General features: G+C 49.4%; 1 protein-coding gene across 1 annotated transcript in view; it reads left to right on the forward strand.

Moving 5' to 3' along the window:
• The first annotated feature begins 211 nt into the window (after positions 1 to 211).
• DELE1 (DAP3 binding cell death enhancer 1) overlaps positions 212 to 23,565 on the forward strand; it is a 65,113-nt gene continuing 41,759 nt past the window's right edge. The window contains exon 1 of the mRNA XM_077786743.1: positions 212 to 287. Within this exon, the coding sequence (XP_077642869.1) occupies positions 212 to 287 (76 nt within the window). The remainder of the gene's footprint in view (positions 288 to 23,565) is intronic.

Below are 23,565 nucleotides of genomic sequence, written 5' to 3' on the forward strand. Positions count from 1 at the left end.
GTGGTGGACATGGACCTGTGTGGACGTGGACCTGTGGTGGACTCGGACCTGTGTGGACGTGGACCTGTGGTGGACTCGGACCTGTGGTGGACATGGACCTGTGGTGGACACAGACCTGTGGTGGACATGGACCTGTGGTGGACGTGGACCTGTGGTGGACATGGATATGTGGTAGACACATACATGTGGTGGACATGGACCTGTGGTGGACATGGATCTGCCACCCTCAGCTTGTCTGTTCGAGGCAGATGAACTCTTTGCAGTTCATCTCCTGCAGCAGGTGCCAGGTGAGGGCAGGGGAGCTCCAGTCCACCCCAGAGTGCCCCTTGTCCCCTCTGGCCATGGAGGAACCCCACAAGTCCAGCTCAGGTCCCTCACTTCACTGTTCAACATTTCCACAGGGAATCCCAGGGCCACATGAATTTTTTTATTCTTGATTTTTGAGGAATATAAAGGAGGGGATCGGGAGGGAACTGGTATTGGATGTCTCCTCCCTTCCAATTCCTCCCCTTGTCTCCTCCTCACTCTTTTCCCTTTTCAAAGAAGAAAGAGTCACTTTAAATTCTTTCATCAGCTCACCCTCATCAAAGGCAAGTGGGCTCAGCCTGAGTGGGATTTCCCAGCCCCCTCCCATCTCCCAGATTCCTAAAGCTGCTTTAAAGCGCCTTAAGCCCTTCCTGCGTAGAATTTTTCCTTGCAAAAATTAGACCTCATGAAAATAAATAATTCCCAGAGGAAATTTCAATTTGATTACAAATATTGACTTGCTTGAGGAAAGCTTTTTTTAAACAAAAATCCATTTGGAATCAACATTTTCAAATTAAACATGTATGTTCACTCTGTCAGAGTACTTAACTTGGAAAAATACCAATTTTCTTTCCAGTGGTTGGGGATTTTAGGAGTTTCTCCCACCCATAGTTTTTTCAGCAAGAGCCGAACAAAAGCGAGGCCTTGAAATTGGGAGAAGTCGGGAAAAGATTTGTTTTCATTTCAAGGGATTAAAAAAAATGCAATGTGAAATGTTGTAAATCATTTTCATGCTTCTAAAAAAAACCCCTACAAATGCAGAAATATGGGGATTAAAGCTGGAGCTCCAGGAGATGCCTGAGCTGAAGGAACACCAGGCAGAGCTGACACAGCGGGTGCTGCAATGTTGATGTCACTTGGATGGTCCCCATGAGCCCAGTGCTCCCAGTTCCAGAAGTTTGGGAGGGATTTTGCAGGAACTGGCAGACAGGAGATGTGGGAGAGGAGCAGACAGGTGGGAAGAATTTGGTGGTTTGGCAGCTGAGTGGTGCCATCAAGCTGTGCATTGGCTCTCCATCATTTTTGGGCTGAATCCAGAGGGTCCATCAGCATCGCACAGATGTTTGTGCAGAATCAGGGACTCCCAGACTGGTTTGGACTGGGAGGGACCTTTAAAATAATCTCATCCCACCCCAGCCAGGGCAGGGACCCCTCCCACTGTCCCAGGCTGCTCCAAGCCCCTTCCAGCCTGGCCTTGGACATTTCCAGGGATCCAGGGGCAGTCCCAGCTGCTCTGGGCACCCTGTGCCAGGGCCTGCCCACCCTCCCAGGGAGGAATTCCTTCCCATATATCCAACCTAATTTTCCCTTTTCATTTGAACCCCAAATTCCCAGTTCAGTGACCAGTATGACCAGTATGAGTCACTGAACCCAGCTTGGGCTCCACACCCCACCAAAGCAGCACTTCAGATGCCCCTTCTGGTGCCCAGCTCCGCCTAACAAAGCTAAACCCAACTGCTCACAATGTGAATCTTTGTGGTGCTCTCCCCCAGACTCTTCCTGTGCTTTCTGTGGTCGCTCTGCTCCTGGAAACAGCGGAGTTGAGCTGAAACATTTGGGGAACCTCCCCCAGTTCAGGACAGGGAGCACTCAGGTGTTAATGTGCTGCTTTTGCCACTTTGTGGATTTAAAAAAGGCATGAATAAATCAACTTAACTTTGTGCAATGTAGGAGCTGTCAGGGGAGAGGGTAAATTGTTTTTTGTGCAAGAACCCGGTGTCCTGCTGATTTTGGGAGGGGAAGGAAGAAGAAGGAGCTGGAGAAACAGCAACTTTCTGACGTAGACAAAATTTCCACACACTTGTCCTGGGAGAGGTACTGAGGGAGCTTAGCCTTCAGCCATCGTCCCTGAGAAAATAAGACACATCCATGAATTAAAATAAATCAACATCAGCATCGTAAGTGACCCTGGCAAGAGCTGGGGGCTCTCCTGGAGCCTGAATCAGGGGGCAGAGGGGGTCCCCAGCAGCTGCAGCTTCTCGGGACCCTGCTGAGGTGAGGCAGCTCCAGCAGAGACTCTGCTCACCGGAGGCATCCAGGCATCAGCCAGGCACGACTCCAGGCACTGGAGGGGCTTTTAAGGAGCACTTTGTTAATAAATGCACATGAGAAATGGCTGGTAACAAGTGCAGCAAGCCCTGGGACGCCAGGCCCAGGCAGTGGCCCCACAGCCATTAGGCCCAGCAGGAGCTCCAGGAGCAGCATTCCTGCCAGGAGAGCCACACGCCCACATTAAAACAGGGAAACAAATGCTGAACTGTTCTCTGTGCAACCCCAGCACCTTCCCAGCCACATCTCAGCAGGTCCAGCAGTGTCTGAGCCTGGTTTACCCCACAGGGGCCCAGCAAAGCCTGAGGACTGCTGTGACCCCCATGGCTGGTGCTGGCCCACCACTGTTTGCCCAGAGGTTCCTCGAGCCTTTTCCCAAATAATTGGGTTTAAACAACACAGGCAAACATGCTGAAGCTTCTCAGGACAATGGATGTTGCCAATGAGGACAACTTTTCTTAAGGTTAATTAATCATTTGTAAAGCGACCTTTGAGGGGATGAATTATTCATCAGTGCTTCTCAACCAACACAACACAGAACTTTCATCCAGCGTTTTTTGGTCAAAATTTTCCACTTTTCCATAACTGAGGGACAGGGAGAACTGTGCCCCTGGCTGTTACCTCTGTGTGGGATGCTCCTGCTTGTCCAGCATTTAAACCACAGCCAGGCTTAGGTTGGACCAAAGCCCAACCACTGCTGCTCTTCCCTACCTGTATTTCTTCCTTAAAGCCTGACTGACCTTAAATTCTCTCGAAGACTCCTCTCCAGGAGCTTGACATTTAAAAGTGCAGTGACAGAAAATAACTTCTTCTAAAAATATGTGTAACTTATTTACCAGCAACCAGGAGAGGAGGAGAGGAATTCAAATGCAGACATCACACTGCTGGTTGTGACTTCTCCTGGGGGCAAAGCTGCTCCCTGGGCATTCCAGGCCTTTCCACCACATCCAAACCTGGGAATGGCTGGGCAAGGATCAGGCAAAAAGGGATCCGTCCCCATTTACCTTTATCCCATTTCCAAACCTGGGAATGGCTGAGCAGGAGCCAGGGATCAGGAGAAAAGGCATTCATCTCCATTTACCTGTCCCCCACATCCAAACCTGGAAGTACCTGAGCAGAGATAATGAGAAAAGGGAGCCCCATTTGCCTTTCCCTGTCGTCGTCAAGGCAGGACGGGAATGAAGAAGACTCTGATTCAGAAGGCTGTGAGAGTAAAACTCCGTTTATTCAAAATGCCCCGCTCTTTTATACAGAGCTCCACAAGGACCAACTCCATTGGTTCTGAAGTGAAAACAACCCACCACCATTGGTTCAGAGTGCTTGACACACAGTGATAGAACTTAACTATAAACAATGTGAAAAACAAGAGAGATAAAGAATTATTTACATTCTTCTCCAGCTCTTCCCCAGGCTTCTGCCTGGCTAGAAACTCTCAGCTTCTTTCTTTGACTGAATCTGAGACCCACATTTCCCCACATCCAAACTTGGGACTGGCTGAGCAGGGGCAAGGAGAAAAGGGATCCATCCCCATATGCCTTTCCCCCATATCCAAACCTGGGAGTGCCTGAGCAGGAACAAGGATAAGGAGAAAAGGGACTCCTCTGTACCTTCCCAGGATGCAGGGAAGAGCAAGGCTCCAGTTTTGGGCAAGACAAGGAGCTGATATAAGATCCCACAGCCTCCAAAAGTGGGAAGCAGGAAAAGACAAGCCACTGTTTATTGGGAAAACATCCCATGCATCATTCTTTGTCAGGTTAGAGAAATGAAGGAATAAAAAAGAGAGAAAAAATAAATCAAAGACAAAACACAGCACAAATCTGGGAACTCAGTACTTGGAAAACTGCTCATTCCCATAGGGAAAAGCCTTCTTCACCCCATGTCCCCCAGGAGAAAGCAGCTCCTACCCAAACAGGCTCCTCACCCCCTTCCCCACCCAAAACTCCAGCACAACCCTGGGGGATTCTCCTGAACGTGAGGCGTTCATGTATCTTTAATTATTGTTTCAGCCACATAAATCCATGCAGAATTAAAATTCATGATGGTTCTAGGGTACAAGTGCAAACAATTTGTTCGGTAAACTTTGCTCTAATTGGCATTCTGAAAATTTCCTGTTAATCAAGCCCCCTGGGCTCGGTTTACCAGTGTAGCTGTGCCTGGGAACGTCGGTGCTCGGAGGGTGCACGCGCCAGTGCCGCTTTCAAGGGTCTTTAGATGATATTAACTCTCCCACTTTGTCCTCGCGTTAATTTGCAAGTAATTTTTTGACAACCTTCCGTGGCCCTGCCTTTTATCTCACTGCTTCGTTACTCGAGGCGAGCGAGCGGGAGGGAGAGCATTTGTTAAACCTGAGACTGAATCACACCTGGAGCCCAGCGTGGAACATCCCCAGGGCACCTGGGACTCCTCCCTCCAAGAGGCGCCTTTCCAGTGGCTCTTGACTCCAAGCGGCCACAGGAGACACAAAGAGATGTTTGGGCCAGTGTGGAAACCTCAGGAGTGTGAGGCAGAGACCCCAAAAACGGGGTATGGGGGTGGGGACACCTTGGGCCTCTTGAGCCGAGGATGTGAAGGTCCTGAAGATCCAGGGCATGGGCAGAGCTGCTTTTCCATCCCAGCCCACGTGCAGGGAGAACAACAGGAGATGCCAGGCTCTGGCACTACCCACACACAATCCAACATAGAAAAATCAGCCAATTTTGGATCTATTTCCCCCAGGGAACACTTTCCCCACTCAGGGTCGCCATCAGGATTTCAGGAGCTTTCAGCCATCCCCTCCCTTCAGTTTTGCAGCGATATCAGGCCAGTCCTTAACTCACATCCCAAGAGATTTGGGAATAGGAGAAGCGTTGGATCACCTGAGCGTCTCTTCGCAGCAGCACAGTCAGGTGGGATGATAGAAATAACAAAATAATGAGCAGCTGACAGAGATCAGGGCTGTGCTGGAGGAGCTCTCCTGGATGGGAATGTGCAAGAAGGAAACGCAGCAGCTCCCAGAAGACACCAAAGATGGTGCACAACAACAAACTGCTTCCCAGGAAAGCTGATAAGGAGCATAATTAGATGGAATTATGGCAGCAGCGGCATCTAGGAGCTGGAAAAAATCATGTGGGGAGTGGAAACAGGCACATTCCTGGGGGGAAAAAAGGGATAGTACAGGTTCACACAGTGGGAGCTGCTCACAAGGTTTTGGAGGCAACCAAAAGAGGCCACAAATAAATCAGATGTAAAACAAGAACAAGAAGATGTGGAGGGACCTGAAAGTTTGGGGAGAGAGAACAGACTGAGCATTCTAGGCAGGGATTTGTCCCATCTCCATTGCTTCAGTCTTTATCCAAAGGTTAATTGTAGATAAAACGTAATGAAACAGCTTTGAAGGGAATTGTGGGGAAGGCCACAGGAAGGGAAGGAGTTTGGAGCCATTTGGATGTGTCAGATGTATTCAAAATTATAGAATCTGATGAAAAACACCCTGGAACATTGAACCCTTGGTGGTTATCTTCAAAACTGATGAAGGTGCAGAGGTCCCTGGAGATAAGAGAAGCACCTCTCTTTGAAGAGGATACTTAAAATTAAAAAAAAAAAAGTTAGAAAAAAAAAATCTGAATAATCATCTTAGTCTAAATTCCCTGAAAGAGACTGGAGGAAAGGCTTAAATGAGCAACTTGTAAAAGGATGAATAAAATCAAAGAACATGGGTTTGTCAAGAGCCAGTCATGTCAACCCCACTTAATTTCCTTCTTTGATAAGGGAACAGGAGGACTTGATGATGGAGAGCAGCAAACACACAAGTGAGGAGGATTTTTGCATTTTCCCACTAAAAAACCACTCTCAAAATCCAATCAGAGCTCAGCTGGCTCTGAGAGACACCACTCCTGAAGAGGAGGGATCAGGGCACAAGGAGATTGTCCAGCCCCCACCTTGGCCCTAGAGGAGGGGCTGTCACCTTCCAACCTGACTTTCTCCAGCCTGGCAGTCCCCAGCTTTGCCCAGGAAAATTGAGACTTTGTTGTGCTGGTTTTTAGCCTCTCATGTTGGTTCATCCTTCATTTCCCCACAACATCAGCATTCCCATGAGCATTCCAGCAGAACCACCTTGATGTGGCATTATCCCATATTAACCTGGGACACTGGCAAACAGCAGGGAAGGTGCTTTTGGTGGAACTTCAGTAACTCCAATCCATTTGGAGAAGGTGCAAATCCCCACAAAAACAGCCTGGGAAACCTGAGTGGGAGTGTGGAGGCTCCAGAGCTCCACTCCTGGAGGGACAGATGGACTGAGGGATGGAGACTCCTGCCCACCCCAGCCAGGGACTTTGGGAGCTGCAGGAATGGCTGCTGCAGGAGTGGAAGCTTTTGATATAGTTTCAAACAATGTGTAATTATCAGGTAGCTGAAAATTAGCCCATCTGTGCCTCGGGAAAAGACAATGGGAAGTTGTGTGTTACTAATGGCTGAAAAGCGCTGGCAGCACAAGACAGGAAATTCTCAGGCAACTTTTTTCTGCAGGTAATGTAATTACACGGCATAATCCCCAAATCTCCTGACTTTTTGGTGGGGTTTGATAAAGCTTAGGAGGTCTTCATCTCCCTTTCTGTTTCCTCTCCTCGCTGCAGCAGCACAGCTCTGGGGATTGTGGGCCCTCCTGGGCAGCAGCAGATGTGGGTGACATAAAACTGCCTTTAAACAGCCAGCTAAAGACAATCTCAGCTTTTGCTAAAGCAGATTGTAAATTCCCACCTGCCTTTGCCACAGCTGAATGCAAAGCACAGAGCTTGTAACATTATTTTGGATAAAATTTCCTTGCTGGTAGTCGGTCAGAGCCTGATCCAGGTCATTGCACACACAGGCAGCAGCTTGGGTCACATTTAGGACCCCTTTTGTTTTCTCTGCTTTTGGGCCCTGCTGATGCAAAAAAAAAAAAAAAAATAATAATCCCCCAAGTCCCTTGATTTCTTGAAATGCCTCGAGGATCCGGTGATGAGGTCTTTGAGGGTCGGTGAAGCAAAGCTGGAATGGCACAAACCTCGTGCAAACAGTCCAGGCAGGGTAAATAGCCGATGATTTTTTATATTCATACTTTTGTCTGAGGAATAACTGGGAGCAAATTGCTTTTCCCTTGCCTAGTTGGAATTATTCAGAGCTGTTTTTTTCTGCTGATTTTTGCTATTCTCCCTTTCGAGAGGTTTGCTCCTGAAGATGGCTCAGCCCTGAATGGAAAGCAAACGTTGCCTTCACTTTCAGTGAACTTTGAAGCGATTGATTTTCACCGGGCATGAAAGAAAAGCTGAGAAGTGACAGCTCGTGGACTTTGGGAGGGTGAACGTTGCCATTTCACGCCTGTTGGTGCAGGAGGACTCGGGGCAGTGTCCCAGCACGCTTTGACTGATGCTCCTTGGGCTTCTCCAGCCCCAGCCTCTCCATACGGAGGGTCCTGGCCCAGCCCAGAGCAGGGAGGGCTCGGAGGAAAACCATTCTTGCTGGCTTTTGTCTGGTAATCTGAGGTCAGGAAAACAAAGTGCTTCCTCCCAGCTCTCCCCAGCGCCGTGGTGGGAAATGCAGCCAAGCTCCAGCGCCGAGAACAAAGCCAGAGCTGGCACAAACACAGCAGCTCCTTAAATGAGTTTGCCATTAGCCGGAAGGGCTGCAAATTGAAGCGAAGATAAGCCCCTTAGCATTTCCCTTCTTTAATCCCAGCCTCATAAAAGCAGAGATGTGTTCCTATTCAGTGGGCTTTATACAGAGGCAGGTATTTCATTTACCCAAAAAACCCCTGGATCGGATAAATTATTAATGTTATTTATAAAGGCAATTCTGCCATTCAGCAACTTCTTTTGGATCCCTCTGCTTAATCTCGCTGCTTAGCATAAGATACACTCCAGTTAAAAGGCAAAATCACATTCCCTTACAAGGCCTGCAAAATAAGGGAGCGCTGAGGTGCCTGGAAAAGGGTTGTAGTTGAAATTCTGCTCTAAAGATTAATACATTTATCAGTGGCAAACATAAGCCCTGATTTCCACTTGCTCGTACCCTCCCTGCGTGAGGACGGGGCCGCACTCACACGCAGCAAGAGCTGGTTAAGCTGCTCAGCAGCACCCTGGTGCTCCCAGAGCCTCTGGGAGGCTGCCTGGGGGCTGGGTGGAGCCCTAGGGGAGAATTTCAGAGTCACTGGGGTTGGAAAAGCTCTCCCAGACCATGGAGTCCCAGCTGTGCCTGATCCCCACCTTGTCCCCAGCCCAGAGCACTCAGTGCCACCTCCAGCCTTTCCCTGGACACCTCCAGGGATGGGCACTCCAAACCTCCCTGAGCAGCTCCTCCCAATCCCTGAGCCCCCTTTCCATGGGGAAATTCCTGCTGCTGCCCACCCTGAGCCTGCCCTGGCCCAGCCTGAGGCCGTTCCCTCTCCTCCTGTCCCTGTTCCCTGGGGCAGAGCCCGACCCCCCGGCTGTCCCCTCCTGTCAGGAGCTGTGCAGAGCCACAAGGTCCCCCTGAGCCTCCTTTGCTCCAGGCTGAGCCCCTTCCCAGCTCCCTCAGCCTCTCCTGGGGCTCCAGCCCCTTCCCAGCTCCCTCAGCCTCTCCTGGGGCTCCAGCCCCTTCCCAGCTCCGTTCCCTGCCCTGGACACACTCCAGCCCCTCCAGGACTCTCTGGCCATGCGGGGCCAGAACCGGGCACAGCCCTCAGGGTCCTCATCTGTGCCCAGCAATCATTTCCTGGTCCTGCTCCCAGCCCCTCTGCCCCAGCCCGAGAACTCCTGGGGTTGTGTGACCCAAGGGCAGGAGCCAGCAGAGCAGCTCTGTCCCCCCTGTGCTGTGTCCTGCAGCACGTCCCACTCTGGGACACCCAGAGCCACAAATCCAGCTCTGCAGGCTCAGCCCTGCACCCACCCCATGGGCCAGGCCGTGCCAAGGGCAGCCAGGCACCAGAAGAACCGTCCAGGAGGTGAGAGGATGCTCAGAGTCCCAAAAGAGGCCCAGGAGAGCTGCCAGCACGGTGGCACTGAGGATCTCAGCCCCAGCAGAAGCAGTGTGGCACAGAGCCCTGAGGAACAATGGGATAAACACAGGAAAATGGGGGCTCTGCTCAACACCCCCACTGCAGCTCCAGCAGTGGCACACGGTGGGGCAGTTCCTCCTCCCAGCAGCAGGCCAGCCATGGCTGTTTTGGGGTTAAACACCCACCCTGGGGAAGTGCAAAGCCAGCAGCTCCCATGGGAGATGTGCTCCACCCTCTGAGAGGGGAACAACAGCTCCTTGCTCCCACATCAGGTAATTGCACAGGAATGACCTCCATCCCCTCCATCACCCCAGGAACATTCTGGGAGCTGCCACAAGCCACCCCCCAGATCTGAGGGCAGCGCTCGTGGGGATGCAGGGAGCTCTGGAAAAATCCCTCATGGGCTGTTTCCTTCTCTGTCTGCTCCCCAAAATCCTTTTCCAGCACTTCCCTCTCCCAAGGGCACACAAGAAATGGAGCAGCCAGCGCTGGCTGAGGTTTTGTTGCAGCGCAATTTGAACCCAGGCAGAGCATTTCTGTTTGCTAAACTCACCCAGCCTTTCCACAGGAGGGTTCTGACAGCTGTGTGTGTTTTCCATGTGTTTTCCATGGATTTTCCATGCTGTTTCCCCAGCCCTGGGGATGTTCAAGGTGTGTTTTTCCTCCTGGGCTGGGTGTGGGGACAAGCAGGGGCTCACGGGTGGCACCTTTGATCATTCCCTGGCACCGAGGGCTCCTGCAGCTGCACTTGGAGCTGGAGATGTTTCAGCTCTGGGCACCACAGAGAAGCTCACTTTTATGTCAAAATGCCTCCTAATAAGATTTTAAGTTTGTTCAGGGAGCTGGAATGAAATATTTAACCACGGCATCACAGCAGCATTTTATTCTCATGAAAATGCTGAGATGCCATTTGCAAATCAGAAATGTTTTCAAATTTTGCTTTGAAATTGCAGCGTCTTTATACAACTGTTTTGTGTGGGGTTTTTTCCTTTTTTTTTTTTTTTTTTTTTTTTTCCAGGACAAAATAAATCATGGGGAAAAATAGCTGAGATCTTGAGCATTTGTTCACAAAGTGTCTGCTCTTGAGTCTGTCCTGGTGAGGCTCTTTGGAGCCATCATTCCCACTTGGAGCAGGGAGAGGCAGCCCCTGTTGTTGCATCCAGCATTCAAATTTCATTATCTTTGTTTCTTGCACTGACAACTAGACATTTAGGTTGGAGAACTCCACTGGGCATTAGTGCTGCTCTGAAGGGTTTGCATGATTTGAGATAAATGTCATAAAAGAAATAGCAAGTTCTGCTAGAAAAGCATAGCTGTCCTACTTTTATTATTATTATTATTATTATTGGGGCAGTTCTCCCTTTTTTTTTTTTTTTTTGGTACAGTTTATTCACTTGCAGTTCTTTATCTCCCTATATATAAATTATATCTTGTTAAGCACAAGAATCCAGCTTGGTTCAATCCCTCCTCAAGACTTGGATACTTTCTTATCCCACTCCTTTCCCTGCTCCAGGCAGGTACCCAGAGCCATCAAAAATCTCGGAGTCTGGGTGATGTTTGGTTGGTGAGTGGCTGAATTTTGAGACATTAATTAAACTATTTCCAAAAGGAAAAGCAGTTTTTTAGGTAGTTCTGTCCACACACAGTATTTGAGGCTCAAATTGTTCTTAAAAAAGGGTTATTCTACAATAGTGACCAAAATATTCTTGAAATTAGCATCTTAGGATCAAAAAGCCCCAAATCCTCTAAGATGTCGTCTGACTTAAAAAAAAAAGACCTTGTGATTTGTACACAGTTTATTCATGGGGGTTTTAATACAAAATTCAAAGAACAGCAAGGAGAAAATGTTGGCAAGCAGCATAAAAAACTGCTTAAAAATAACATATGAAAGTGTCAGAAAGAATGTGTATCATTTATTCAAAACATCGAGGATCCAAAATAGCTGAGAGGAGGGGAGCAGGAATCAGAAAAATCCTCCCCAAGCCAAGGCAGGTCTGAACACAGAGAGGAGCCAGGGCTTGTCCTGGCCAGTCACTGCACAGTGGGGATGCCAGCGTGGTGCAAGATTTTAAAGCACAAAAGGCATGGCAGGGACAGAGCTGGGAATGGTCTGGCTCTGGGAAAAGCTGTTGTGGTCCTGGAGGGTTCTCCTTGGATCCAGCTGATCCATGCAGAACCAACTTTAAGGATGGCAGCAAATCCACAGCCTGCAAACACTGCTCTTCGAAATCCTCCCTGAGATTTGGGCCAAACCAGGCATTGGGAAGTCTCTCAGGAGTTGGAGATGCACTGGAAAATCAGGAAATCAGCTCCTTTCAGCAGTGCCATGACCAGGAGCTCGTGTGGCTCCAGCTGATCCTGATTTCCCCTTTCACAGTTCCCTGGTGTTTCAGGTTCTGCTCTGCTGCTGCTGGAGCTCCCACAGCCCCTTCCAGCACCCACAGCTGCCCCAGCCCCTCCTGCTGCTTCTCCCAGAGCCACCCCAAATCAGAGGATGCAAGGGAAATCAGTCTGGAGAAAAGAAGGATTTGGGGAGACCTTGTAGCAGCATTTCAGTCCCTTGGGACTGAATTTGGGGAGACCTTGGGAAGCACTTCAGCTTCCCAAAAAGATGGAGAGGGTCTGGAGAGACAGGACACAGGGAATGGCTTCCCACTGCCAGAGGGCAGAGATGGATGGGATATTGGGAATTAGGAATTGTTCCCAGGGAGGGGGTGAGGCCCTGGAATGGATTTCCCAGAGCAGCTGTGGCTGCCCCTGGATCCCTGGCAGTGCCCAAGGCCAGGCTGGACACTGGGGCTTGGAGCAGCCTGGGACAATGGAAGATGTCCCTGCCCATGGGACTAATCTTTGATGTCCCTTCCAACCCAAATCATCCCATGATTCCATGAAATCTGGCTGGGATTTCTTCCACCCTAAAAGCAGATCCTGCTTCATGGTGTTCCCAGCATCCGGAGGGATCAGCACTTCCAAGGCAGCAATGCCAGGGGAGCTGTGCCCGCTGCTGCCTTCCCCCCTCAGCGGAGCCCTGCAGCTGCCAGCAGGGAGGCAGAGCCCCGGGAGCACCTGGCTCCCACCGCGCAGGGAATTGCAGCGCCGAGGCTGCAGCTCCTGCCCGGCTCCTGGGAAGCTGCCAGGGAAGGGAAGCACAGGCACCAAATGAATAGCAGAAGAGATTGCAGGTAATTATGTTTCTTAAGCTGTTAACAGGATTGGCCATTTGATAAATGAGAGGATTTGGGAATGTTTTGTCAGTGACAAGGCATTGTGAGATCCGGGTGGGAACGGGAGTGTTTCTCTCCCACAAGCAGGAAACTCTCCCGGGACGCTCACGCACCGTAAAATCCATCTGAAACCTGCATGCCAGCACATGGAGGAAAGAGGACAGATCCAGGACTCAAGTTGAAAAAACCCCACCAGGTCTCTCACATATGGAATTAATGTGGGTTTGGTGCTCCTCCCGTGTCCCTAGAGGCTTCTGCTCTTTCATGGCGATCCCCCATGTGCTTCCATATGGATTTTGGTGCCACCAGGGCCCCTCAAATCCCTCCACCTGCTTTTCAGTGCTCTCAATCCCTCTGGTTCCCTCTGCTTCCCTCAGCTCTTGGTTTGCTTTTGTGTTCCCTTGATGGAAAGGGAAGAGGAGAGGCAAGAGGGAGAGGCAAGAGGGACACCAGCCCTGCTCTGTTTGTCATGCTCCAACTGTGCCCCTCGGGAGGATTTGGATACCCCTGGAGTCCCTCTGTTTCTTTTGCAGTGCCCACAGAGACCTTGATGAGATTTTCAGGGTGTCCCAGTGCTCTCAAGCTGATTTTCCCTGGAAATCTGTGCTTTGGTGCCCTCAGGAGCTCTGTGTGTGTGCTCTGTGGGCTCTCAGGAGCCTCAGTCCCATCCCACAGCAGCGAGGCTGGGGCAGGGCCCAAAAGAGCAGAGTTTGTGCTCTCCCAAACCTCCCCCCCAGCTTTTTATTTCTTTGCTTTGGATGTCTTTTTAGGAGCCAGACTGCTGCAGGAGCTGTGGGACAGGCTGAGGATGAGGAGCAGGAGGGCAAGATCTGCTCCAGAGACCTGTTATGAGTGAACAATGCATTAAATAAAGCAAAAATCAGCTTGGTTCAGCCTGTGGCTCGCTCCACTTTTGATTTCCAAGAGGAAAACTATCCCAGCATGGTTGGCTCTGGCTCAGGCCTCTCTGTGTGTGACTCCCCAGCGAGGAGCTGCTTACAGGAGCCTTTCCCCCCGGGCAGCTCCTTCAGGGGGAGATGAAGGCAAAATCCAGCTCCTGCTCCTTCGAGCAAGCTCTCTGCAAAACAAGGTCACTGACTCTGTGCAGCTCCAGCTGAAGTCTGAAACGCTGGCCCCAAGCAGCTTGGAGGGTGGGCAGGAGGTGAACCAGCAGCTTGTTCTTAGCAATCAACACCTAGGAAATGAGAAATAGCAGCAAAGACACTCCAGGCACTTTTCCTTTACAAACAATAGGACTGAAAGCTCTGTTTTCACCCAGCCAGGGACAGATGTCAATGCTGATTTGTGGATTTGTGCCCCTCTGCTCCAGCCCAGCCCAGGCTTCCCTTCTTCAGCAGGACACAGAGCTCCAGCCCAGCTGGGCAAGGCCAAATCTCTGCCAAAGCTCAGCCCGAAGGCCAGGGCAGCCCAGGGCCACCATGGGCACCTTCAGTGGGCTGTGGCTCCAGCACAGAGAGGTTTGTTCCTGCCAGCACCCCCAGAAAAGGAGAGATGGGTTTTTAACCCACTGCTGTGGGTGGGTGAGAAGACTTCCCAGAGGCCTGAGCCCCAGAGGCAGCCTGAGCCCTTCATTAATTCCCCAGTTAATGGCTGTCCCAGGAGCTGGGCACCACATCAAAGGCAGCTCTGAGTGATGGGCAAGATCAGACAGGAGAGAATTACAATTTCATGGAATCATGGAATGCTCTGGCTTGGAAGAGAACTTACAGTCCATCCCATTCCATGGGCAGGGACACCTCCCACTGTCCCAGGCTGCTCCAACCTGGCCTTGGGCACTGCCAGGGATCCAGGGGCAGCCACAGCTGCTCTGGGCACCCTGTGCCAGGGCCTGCCCACCCTGCCAGGGAACAATTCCTAATTCCCAATATCCCATCCATCCCTGCCCTCTGGCAGTGGGAGCCATTCCCTGTGTCCTGTCCCTCCATCCCTTGTCCCCAGTCCCTCTCCAGCTCTCCTGGAGCCCCTTCAGGCCCTGGAAGGGCTCTGAGCTCTCCCTGGAGCTTCTCCTCTTCAGGTGAGCATCCCCAGCTCTCCCAGCCTGGCTCCACAGAAGAAGAGCTCTCCAAACTCCAGCCCCACTCTCCAGCCAAGGCTGGGAAGGACAGGACCATCCTTGGGCACCACAGCACTTGAGAGAACAACTGAGAATTCCTGGTTAATCTACTGGAAAGAATTTTGGAGCAAGGGGAAGGAAGGCACATGAATATGCAGCAAATGCAGTGGGAAGCTGCTGGCTGCTGCAATGGCTCATTAGAGCTGCACAGCCCCAGCCCAGCAGCGCTGCAGCTCCCTCTGAACGTGTCACCCCAGATGGGTTTGCCTGGAGAGGCTGTTTCACAGGATGGGCCTCACGTTTCCATGGAATTTCCATATTCCCCAGCAGCCACCTCGTGTGAACCAGCAGAATGCAGGGGACTCGCAATTAAAAATGGATTACAGAAAAATAATTGTGAAGTTCAGACTGGAGAAGAAGGATGTCTGAAATGTTCTCACTGGAATCAGGTTAGAGCATCTTAACTTTCCACGGGATGTTTTAATGGTGAATGTCACTCACAGAATAATTTTATGTACCTGAATAAAATTAATCAAAACCAGTGGAAGAAAAGCAGCGCAAGATTAAATATCCAGAAAATAAACCCAGAGACCTCTTGGCAGGAAGGATGGGAGGGAAGGACTGGGACTCACACTCCATCTGCTAAATAATGAAAATGAAGAGACACAGTGGTGGGAGAACAAGGAAAGGTTCACTAAGGAAAAGCCCTGCAGATTGGAAGTGCTGCAAGTGGAGCTGTAAGAAAAGAAAGCCGGGGGCTTTCAGGTGCAAAGAACACAAAAATCCTCCAGCTCAGACAAAGCAAAGGACCAGGGGCTCTTCCTGCTCACATCTTGTGGCCTGTAGTGAGTGCTGTGGGAAAGCCTAACAGAGAGGACAAATAAACACACTTTTCCTGGCTAATTGTCTGATTATCAGTTCCTGGCCACCAACATCTACAGCCCAAGGCAAACACCAGCGCAGCGAGGGAGAGGACACAGGGCTCTGTTGGCCATGGAGGAGCAGCTGCACACATGGATCTCTCTCCAGGCAGGAATTCTGCCCACCCACCCCAGGGACAGCACAGGGAATCAGCCAGGCCAGGGGGACACGGGCTTGGAGCACCCTGGGCTAGGGGAGGTCCTTCCCATGGCAGAGGGTGCCACTGGAGGAGCTTCAAGGTGCCTCCTGCCCAAACCTTTCTGGGACTCTGTGACTCCATGAGGAGGCTGCTGGGGAGAGGAGATAACAGCTCTGATAAAGGAATGAGATTTGATAAAGGATCTCTGACAGCTGGGGATGGAGCACAAGGCACTGGAGAGCATGGGGAGCATGGAAGGGTTTGGAAAGGGATCACCTGAACATCAGGGATGATCTCCTGTACCTGCAGCCCTGCTGGGGATGGATCAGGATGCCAGGGGCAGAGCACAGCCCTGAGCTCTTCCCCACACGCTGCTGAGAGGAAAACAGCATTGCAGTGTCCCCATCCCCTTCTGTGGCCTGGGATCTACCAATAAAGGGGGTTCTGAGACCAACAGGATGTTGTCACCCTCGATAAAGACTTTCATTTGGCCAAATCTGGAGGCACAGGGTGGTGCTGGGCTCCATCCCACATTGTCAACAGGCATCACATGTGGAAAAGCACCGATTTTCCATCTTTACACTGCAGATTCTCCCTGGTTCCACCTGTGCCTTTCCAGCTATTTGTGTGTTTCTTCCTACCTTACATCTGTTTATCTTCTAAATGCTCCCTCCTGCCTTGGCTGTGGGCTCTGCTGGCACATCCCAGCTCCTCTGCTCTGCCCTGCAGGGCAACGCTGCTCCTGCCTCCAGCCAGGAACGGGGATGGTGTTGCACAGGGGCTCTGTGGATCCAGAGCTGAACATCCACAGACTGGCAAGGAGAGAGCCTCAGAACATGGCAGATTTCAGAGGACAAGGGAAAAAATTGCACATTTTTTACTGGGGTTATTCCTTTTCTAAATTTCAAGCCTTTAAATGTTAAGACTGTGGCTTGGCAAATTTGGCATTGCTATTGGGGGGGGGGGGGGGGGGTTATTTACATAATAAATATAAATAAATCTATTAAAAATGGAATCACAGAATCACAGAATGGTTTGAGGTGGAGTGAACCTTAAAGCCTACCCAGTCCCACCCCTGCCATGGACAGGGACACCTTCCACTATCCCAGGCTGCTCCAAGCCCTATCCAGCCTGGTCTGGGGCACTGCCAGGGATGGGGCAGCCACAGCTCCTCTGTGTGAGGGCCTCCCCACCCTCACAGGGAACGATTTCTTCCATATATCCAACCTAAATTTCCCATCTTTTAGGCTGAGCCCTTGTCCTACCACTGCAGCTCCTGATGGATAATACATAATAACACATTATACAGAGATAGATATGTATCAAAAACACTGGGAAAATGGTGTCTTTTCCCTAATCCTCTTGCCATTTCACCTGACACTTTAAAAAATATCACAGAGTCAAACACTCGTCGTGAAACCTTAAAAAAATTGACTGGCGTGGTGAAAGTTTGGTGGTGACATCAGCAAAGGAAAACAAAGCCCCAAAATGTCAAACATGGCTATGACATCGAGCTGGTTGTAAATCAATCGCCAGGAAAAACTCCTGACCTACATGAACAGAAGCAGGAAACAAAGAAACCTCAGAATAAAATCCATGGCTGACAGAGCTTAGCACAGGGAAGTTGTGTTTGCAGAAGAAATCCTAGCAACAGTACGGGGTCACTGCTCGGTGCAGACAGGAGCATTGGGAAGGATTATGCAGAAAATGCAGAAGGGTTCAAACAGACTTTTAGTCGGTATTTGGAAAGAAGGATGATTTTCTTTCGTTGCTCGAAGATGATGAAATACTTTCCAGTCTGGGAGGAGCAGAGAGGGATGTTAGGATCTCTCAGCAATGAGGAGTTTGAAACCAGCACCGCTGGCAGAGGCGCTTGGGCCCCGCTGATGCTGAATGGGAACAGCAGCGGATCTGGAAATGCCCAACTTATCAAAATCTGTTCAAGCAGAAGGGAAGCAGCAGGAATCAATGAACCGTGGGAGGAAGGAGCAGCTCTGGGTCACAGCAAGGGAGGGTTTGTTCTAGCCTGTCTGTCATTAGCACGGGCAAGGGGAACTTGGAGCCACGTGGAATCAGGGAATCACAGGGTGGGGAAAGCAGGGAGGAACCTCAGGGCTCACCTGACCCCCCGCTCCAGCAGGGTCACCCCAGAGCTCAGGGCACACGACTGAGCTCAGAAGGTTCTGGAGTATCTCCAGTGAGGGTCCAGCTCTCCTGACAAACTGGAGCCACCCTCTTGCCCAGGCTGGTGGCTCTGAGGTACAGAGATGCCACCTGGCACTCACTCAGACCAAAGTTTTCTTCTCCATAACAAAACTTTGAATTCTTGGTCAGCTCACAACTTTCTGCTGGAGGTAAGAGTCAAACAAAAAAAGCTCTGGGCTCAAGCTGTGCTCTGTTCTTGCCCACATGCAGGAGCAGGATCTGTATCCAGGATTTTTGTGAAGCTGTTCTTGGCTGCACACTGGTCCCAGTGACTGTGCAAAGCTGGTTTGTGGCCATGAAATGTCCCAAAATGGGCACACAGAGAGCCAGGAACCCTGTGCTGTGGCTCTCAGAGCCAGGAGCCCTCCCTCTCCCAAACCCACACCTCTGCTGGCTCCAAGTGCCAGCTCCAGAGCTGCTCTAAACAAGTTTAACTCCTGTTTTCTCCAGCAAGAAGTGAAGTGAATTAAATCTCTGTTCACTTTACACCCCTCTGTAAGCTCCAAAGAGCTAAGGAGCTGGAAAGATTTAAGAGATCCCAGAAGCTTTTTCTGCTTCAGGGTAACACCAAAGACCACCCCAAACCCAAACATTTTGGGCGCAAAACTTCCACTTTGCAACTCCCTGATGTTTCCAATCCCCCCAAAATGCGTTGCCCTAAACAAGGTTGTGCAGAGTGGAAGTTGTAAAACACTGTTGGGTCTCCCATTAGCGTAATGAGGCTTCACCAAAAACAGAAGAGCAAGAAAAAAAGATTAATCAAAACCCTACGTGAATTTATTTATGGATCACAAAAAATGTTTCCAGAATATCCAAGACATAGTCGAGGGATAAAGTTAGATGAAGTTCGGATTTATCTCGATTACCTAACCTGGCATTAAAATCCTTTCCACTGATCAGCAAACAGAGGGATAAAAAGATTTTAGAGACATTATGTAGGTCTGGAATAATTCCCAGTACGAGTTCCTATAAGAAGAGGAATTGTGGGAGGAATACAAATATTAATCAGAAGAAAAGGTTCTAAATTGGGAAACTGCTCTGGCAATGAGACAAAAGTCTAAGTCATTAGTGTAACAACCTCTAATCCCTATCAGAGCAGCCAGTCTCATGACAGAGATGGACGTGAAATGGCTTTCTCCATAAATATTTCAGGTTTGATTAATTCTAACTTTCTATGTCTGGACGTAACAAATATGTTGTGAAAAATATCATGAAAAAGCAGAGACATTTGGCTGAACAATCCAAAACCGTGTAGAAACTTCATTTTCTAGGAAATGGAGAAACACATTTTAAAGCTGTTTTCCTCTTAACTCCATGCAGAAAATTCCCCAGTGTCCAACTCTTTAAAATAACTTCTCCCCAAAAGCAGCAGCCTATCTAATTAAGTCCAGAACCATGCTACCAGTTTGACCCCGATTTCAATTGGCAACTCCCTGGCAGGCACCAAACTACCTCTATTAATTTTTTTTTTTTTTTTTTTTTTTAGGGATAGCAGTTATGATTTATAGGAAAAGCAAAAAAAAGAAGTAAATATTTTCTAGGTCAGGCAAGGCGAGAAATGCCAGGCACGGTCCTGCGGTGCCAGGATTCACACGGAGCATCAGGCAGGAAGCTCAGAGTCCTGCTTTGGTGACAAGTCCTCATGTAAAGCAGATCATCCCCACCCAGAGACTGAAGCACATCCATATGCATAGCAAAGCTCCGAGATTACTCCCAGCGCTCCCTTTTTCCCAGTAATTACAAATCTTTTCCTTTCAGAGGCTGTAGAAGAAATATTCTTCAGCATAAGAAGCTCCCCAACACCCCCGCAGTTGTGACAGTTCTGCTGTGTTGGGGCTACACCAGATGAGGATGGATCCCACCCATTTTTGGGGGAAAAGGACTTTTTGGGCAGCTCTGTCTGTCCCAGGTTCCTGGGCAGCCTCGGCGTGGTCAAAGGGGAATGGGCACACAGTGAAAACTTGAATTTCACCCTGCAGTGGGAGAAAGGGACCTGTAATGGTGGTCTTTGGCTGATAAATAAAAAAGAAATAAGTAACTATTCCTTAATAAAGCAGGAATTTCCTGTTTTCCTGTGTGACAGGGAAGCTGCAGTGTTTTCCTACCAGGCTCGTAGCCATGAGGTGTCCTAGGAGAGGTTGGTACCTCCTCCATCAGCACCAGCACAATGTACAGGAACTTTACCTTTGAGCTGATGGATAGGATCCCAGAATCCCAGAATATCCTGAGTCAGAAAGGACCCACAAGGATCATCAAAGTCCAGCTCCTAGCCCTTCACAGGAAAACCCCAAGAATCCCACGATGAATAATTCCTGCCTTAAAAAAAAAATATATCCTCAAAGTACTGAAGGATTTTGGAAAAGCAGAGGGACAACTCTCAGCTCTGCTCTCTGGTACAGGGACAGCATCCAGGGAAGAGCTGGAGCTGGGCTAGGGCAGGGCCAGGCTGCATTTTGGGAGGTGGTTCTTCCCCCAGAGGGTGCTGGGCTCTCCCAGGCTCCCCAGGGGATGGACAAAGCCCCAGGGCTGCCAGAGCTCCAGGAGCCTTTGGACACTGCTCCAGAGATGCACAGGGGGATTGCTGGGCAGAGCCAGGGGCTGAACTGGATCATCCTTGGGGTTGGACTGGATCATGCTTGGGGTCCCTTCCAGCTGAGGACATTCCTTGATCCTGTGGGTTTAGCATGTTGCAGTTTGACCTACTTTACAATAAAGTTGCCATCCAATTTCCCTTCATGTAAAGGTTTCCACTTCTGATGTTATAATGGGCTCCTTATGTAACACTGGAGTGCAGTTTAAAGACAGCTGCATTAGATCCCAATTTTGCTTTTAAGTAGTGCTCCCAAACTAATTAAATCATCATTGCCTGAGTTTGCACCCTGCAGATGAGGAATTCTGCTTCCCAGAGCACTCTGTGTCCTTCCCAGCTCCCCGAGCCAAACCCGTGGCTGCCCAAGCACACAGCAAATACCTGCAAACACTTCGGAGCAGGTGGAAACACCCTGGGGACAGCTGGCACAGAAACTCCAAACAGAAACAAGTGCTCCTCTAAAGCATGAAATGAAGGATGAAAATACAGCTGAACAACATGGAAAATGAAAGCAGGATGGAAAGAGGGAAGTTTGGGATCACTAAACACAGTTTTAGACTAAACCAACTGAGCTACAGTGGCAGCCACATCCATAATTCAGGTCTCCCCCATGTGGAGGAGCTGGAGATGTTCTCCAGCCTTACTCTCCACAGCCCTGCACAACTTGTTAGCTGCTCCTCTGAGCCAATCCATCTAAAATCTCCATGTTTGGATCATTCTGGATTGTACTCAAGTTCTCTTCAGTGACAGGAGCTTTGGGACAGGGGTCACCATCCCTGGAAGTGTTCAAAGAATGAGAAAATGTGGCACTTGGTGATGTGGGCATGGGGAAGTTCAACCAAAGGCTGGGCTTGATGACCTTGGAGGTCTTTTCTGACCTTAATGATTGAGTGATTCTCTGATAATGAAACACTGCTCTCCAGAGAAACCAGGGAGTTTGGAGAGAGGGAGATAAACTGGGCTGAAGGTGGGTTTGAGCAATTTCAGTTTTCAAAAGGCACCTGGCAAAGCCCGGAGTCAGCAGGTGAGTTCCAGGGCCCGCATTCCCAGCTCCAGGCTGGGAATCCCTGGGAAGAGCTGCACTGCTCAGGGATGGTCTCAGCCCCAAGGTGCTGCAAACACTCCTGATTCCACGGTCTGGACATTCTGAATCCTGATTCCACGGTCTGGACATTCCCAAGGAATGTTGGTTTATGGCTGTCATTGGTCTTCCCTCCTTTTCTAAAACTTCTCCACAGGATTCCTCTCTGTGCTTTTCCCTCTCCTTCCCCAAAGTCTGTGCTGGAGCATCCCACACTTCCTGCTCCTGAGATCCAGCTCTGCTTCTCTCGTCCTGGTGCCCCACTGCTGGTGGGATGCTCCCCAGTTCCTCACTCACAGTGTCTGTTCTACCCCAAAAATTGCCTTTATTTTCATCCTCCTCACCTGCTTCAGGTCTTTCCCAGGTCCCTCTGCTTGGCTTTTGACAGCTGAAGGAGCCTCCCTAATTCTATTTGGCAGGACAGTGAGTCCCCATCAGCCTCCCGGGAATTCTTAATTCATTTCTACTTTTGACCTACACAGCAGCCCGAGGCAGTACAATTTATTAATCAGTTAAATGAGAACATCTGACTTTCTGATTTAGACCTGATGCCTCATAATTTCATGGGATATCCAGAACTTTTCCTATTCTTATTTTAACTTTTCCCATTTCCTCTTATTTTTTCCTAGCTAGGAGATCTCAAGGTTTCTGACCCATGCCTGACTATTTCCCATCCTGTTGCTAAAACCTTTCTGTCCTCACCTACTTTCTGTGGGTGGAATTCAGATTAAAAAGCTTTGATTTCCTCTTGGAGTTGCAATACCTCATAGATTGACACCTCCAGGTAGAAACCTAAATTTAGGAGTCTCAATCTCTGAGCTAAAGAACTCCCACCCATCCTTTTTAACTCTGTTTTATTCTTTATGGAGACAGGATGAAGAGAACTGCAGATATTAATCAATAGGTGGGTTTGCCAAACATTTATACAGTGACATGATCACATAATCGTGTTTTCCTTTTTTTTCCCCTTTGCTAAAAATTTCTTTCTCATTCAGCTGGAATATTTTAGTGCTGGGGCCACTGCTCCAATGTTTTCATGGAGTTTTCCTACAGGAGCTTTATTTATGAATGATAATCATACTCTTAAATTTAGTATAAAATAGAATTGAATAGACAAACTATTCTGCATTTCTTAGCTCTGACTTCCATCTGCTGCTCCTGACAGCCACAGGAACCATCTGCTTCTCTTCCCAGGGTCACACTGGACTATCCCATCTGATTTTGTGTCACCCCCAAACCTTGCCAGTGCCACCTTCACCCTCCTCCCAAATCACTGACGAGTTCCTGACCATGGCCAAGCTGCAGAGCTCCTTTCTCTGGGGAAACAGAGTTTTCCTCTCACTTTTTGCCCCATTTTATCTCAATCTTATTTCCCTACAGAGGACATCTGATTACCTCAGCTTAACCACTTGAAGAGTCTTTAGAGAAAGACTTACTGGCATTTGTTTGGGAGTCCATGTGCACTTTATCAGCTGCACCAGCCTTACCTACGAGCTGGGTGACATCTCCAAAGAGCTCCAAGAGATTGATGAGACACTGCCTCCTTCTGCAAGAACTGTAATGACTTCTTCCAAATAAATCACATTTATGAAATTGCCTCCTGGTTCTCTTCTTTATTATTGTAGTTTTTACCCACTTATTCAGGCTGAAGGGAGATTTACTGATCCCTGCTTTTCCCCATTTGTCCTGGAGACCTTTTCCTCAAGGCTGGAGACACATTTGCCACTGTCCATCCCTCTTGCAGTGTGGTCAACTCAAGTGACACTTTTCATGCTACATTTAGCTTTCTCTTAATCTACTGTTTGAGGTCTTTCAGAGCTCCTGATCGAGTATCATCTTATCTTGTTTCTTTCTGACTGCTCCTTTTATTGATTTGTTCCAAAATGTCCTCTGCTGGAACTTCATTTAGGGACAATTCCTCATGCCCTCCACTGCTTCACCACTAATGCACCCCTTCCCAGCCTTCCTCTGTAATTTGTTCCCTA

This window comes from Lonchura striata, chromosome 15 (assembly GCF_046129695.1).
Source record: "Lonchura striata isolate bLonStr1 chromosome 15, bLonStr1.mat, whole genome shotgun sequence".
Classification (NCBI taxonomy): Eukaryota; Metazoa; Chordata; class Aves; order Passeriformes; family Estrildidae; genus Lonchura; species Lonchura striata.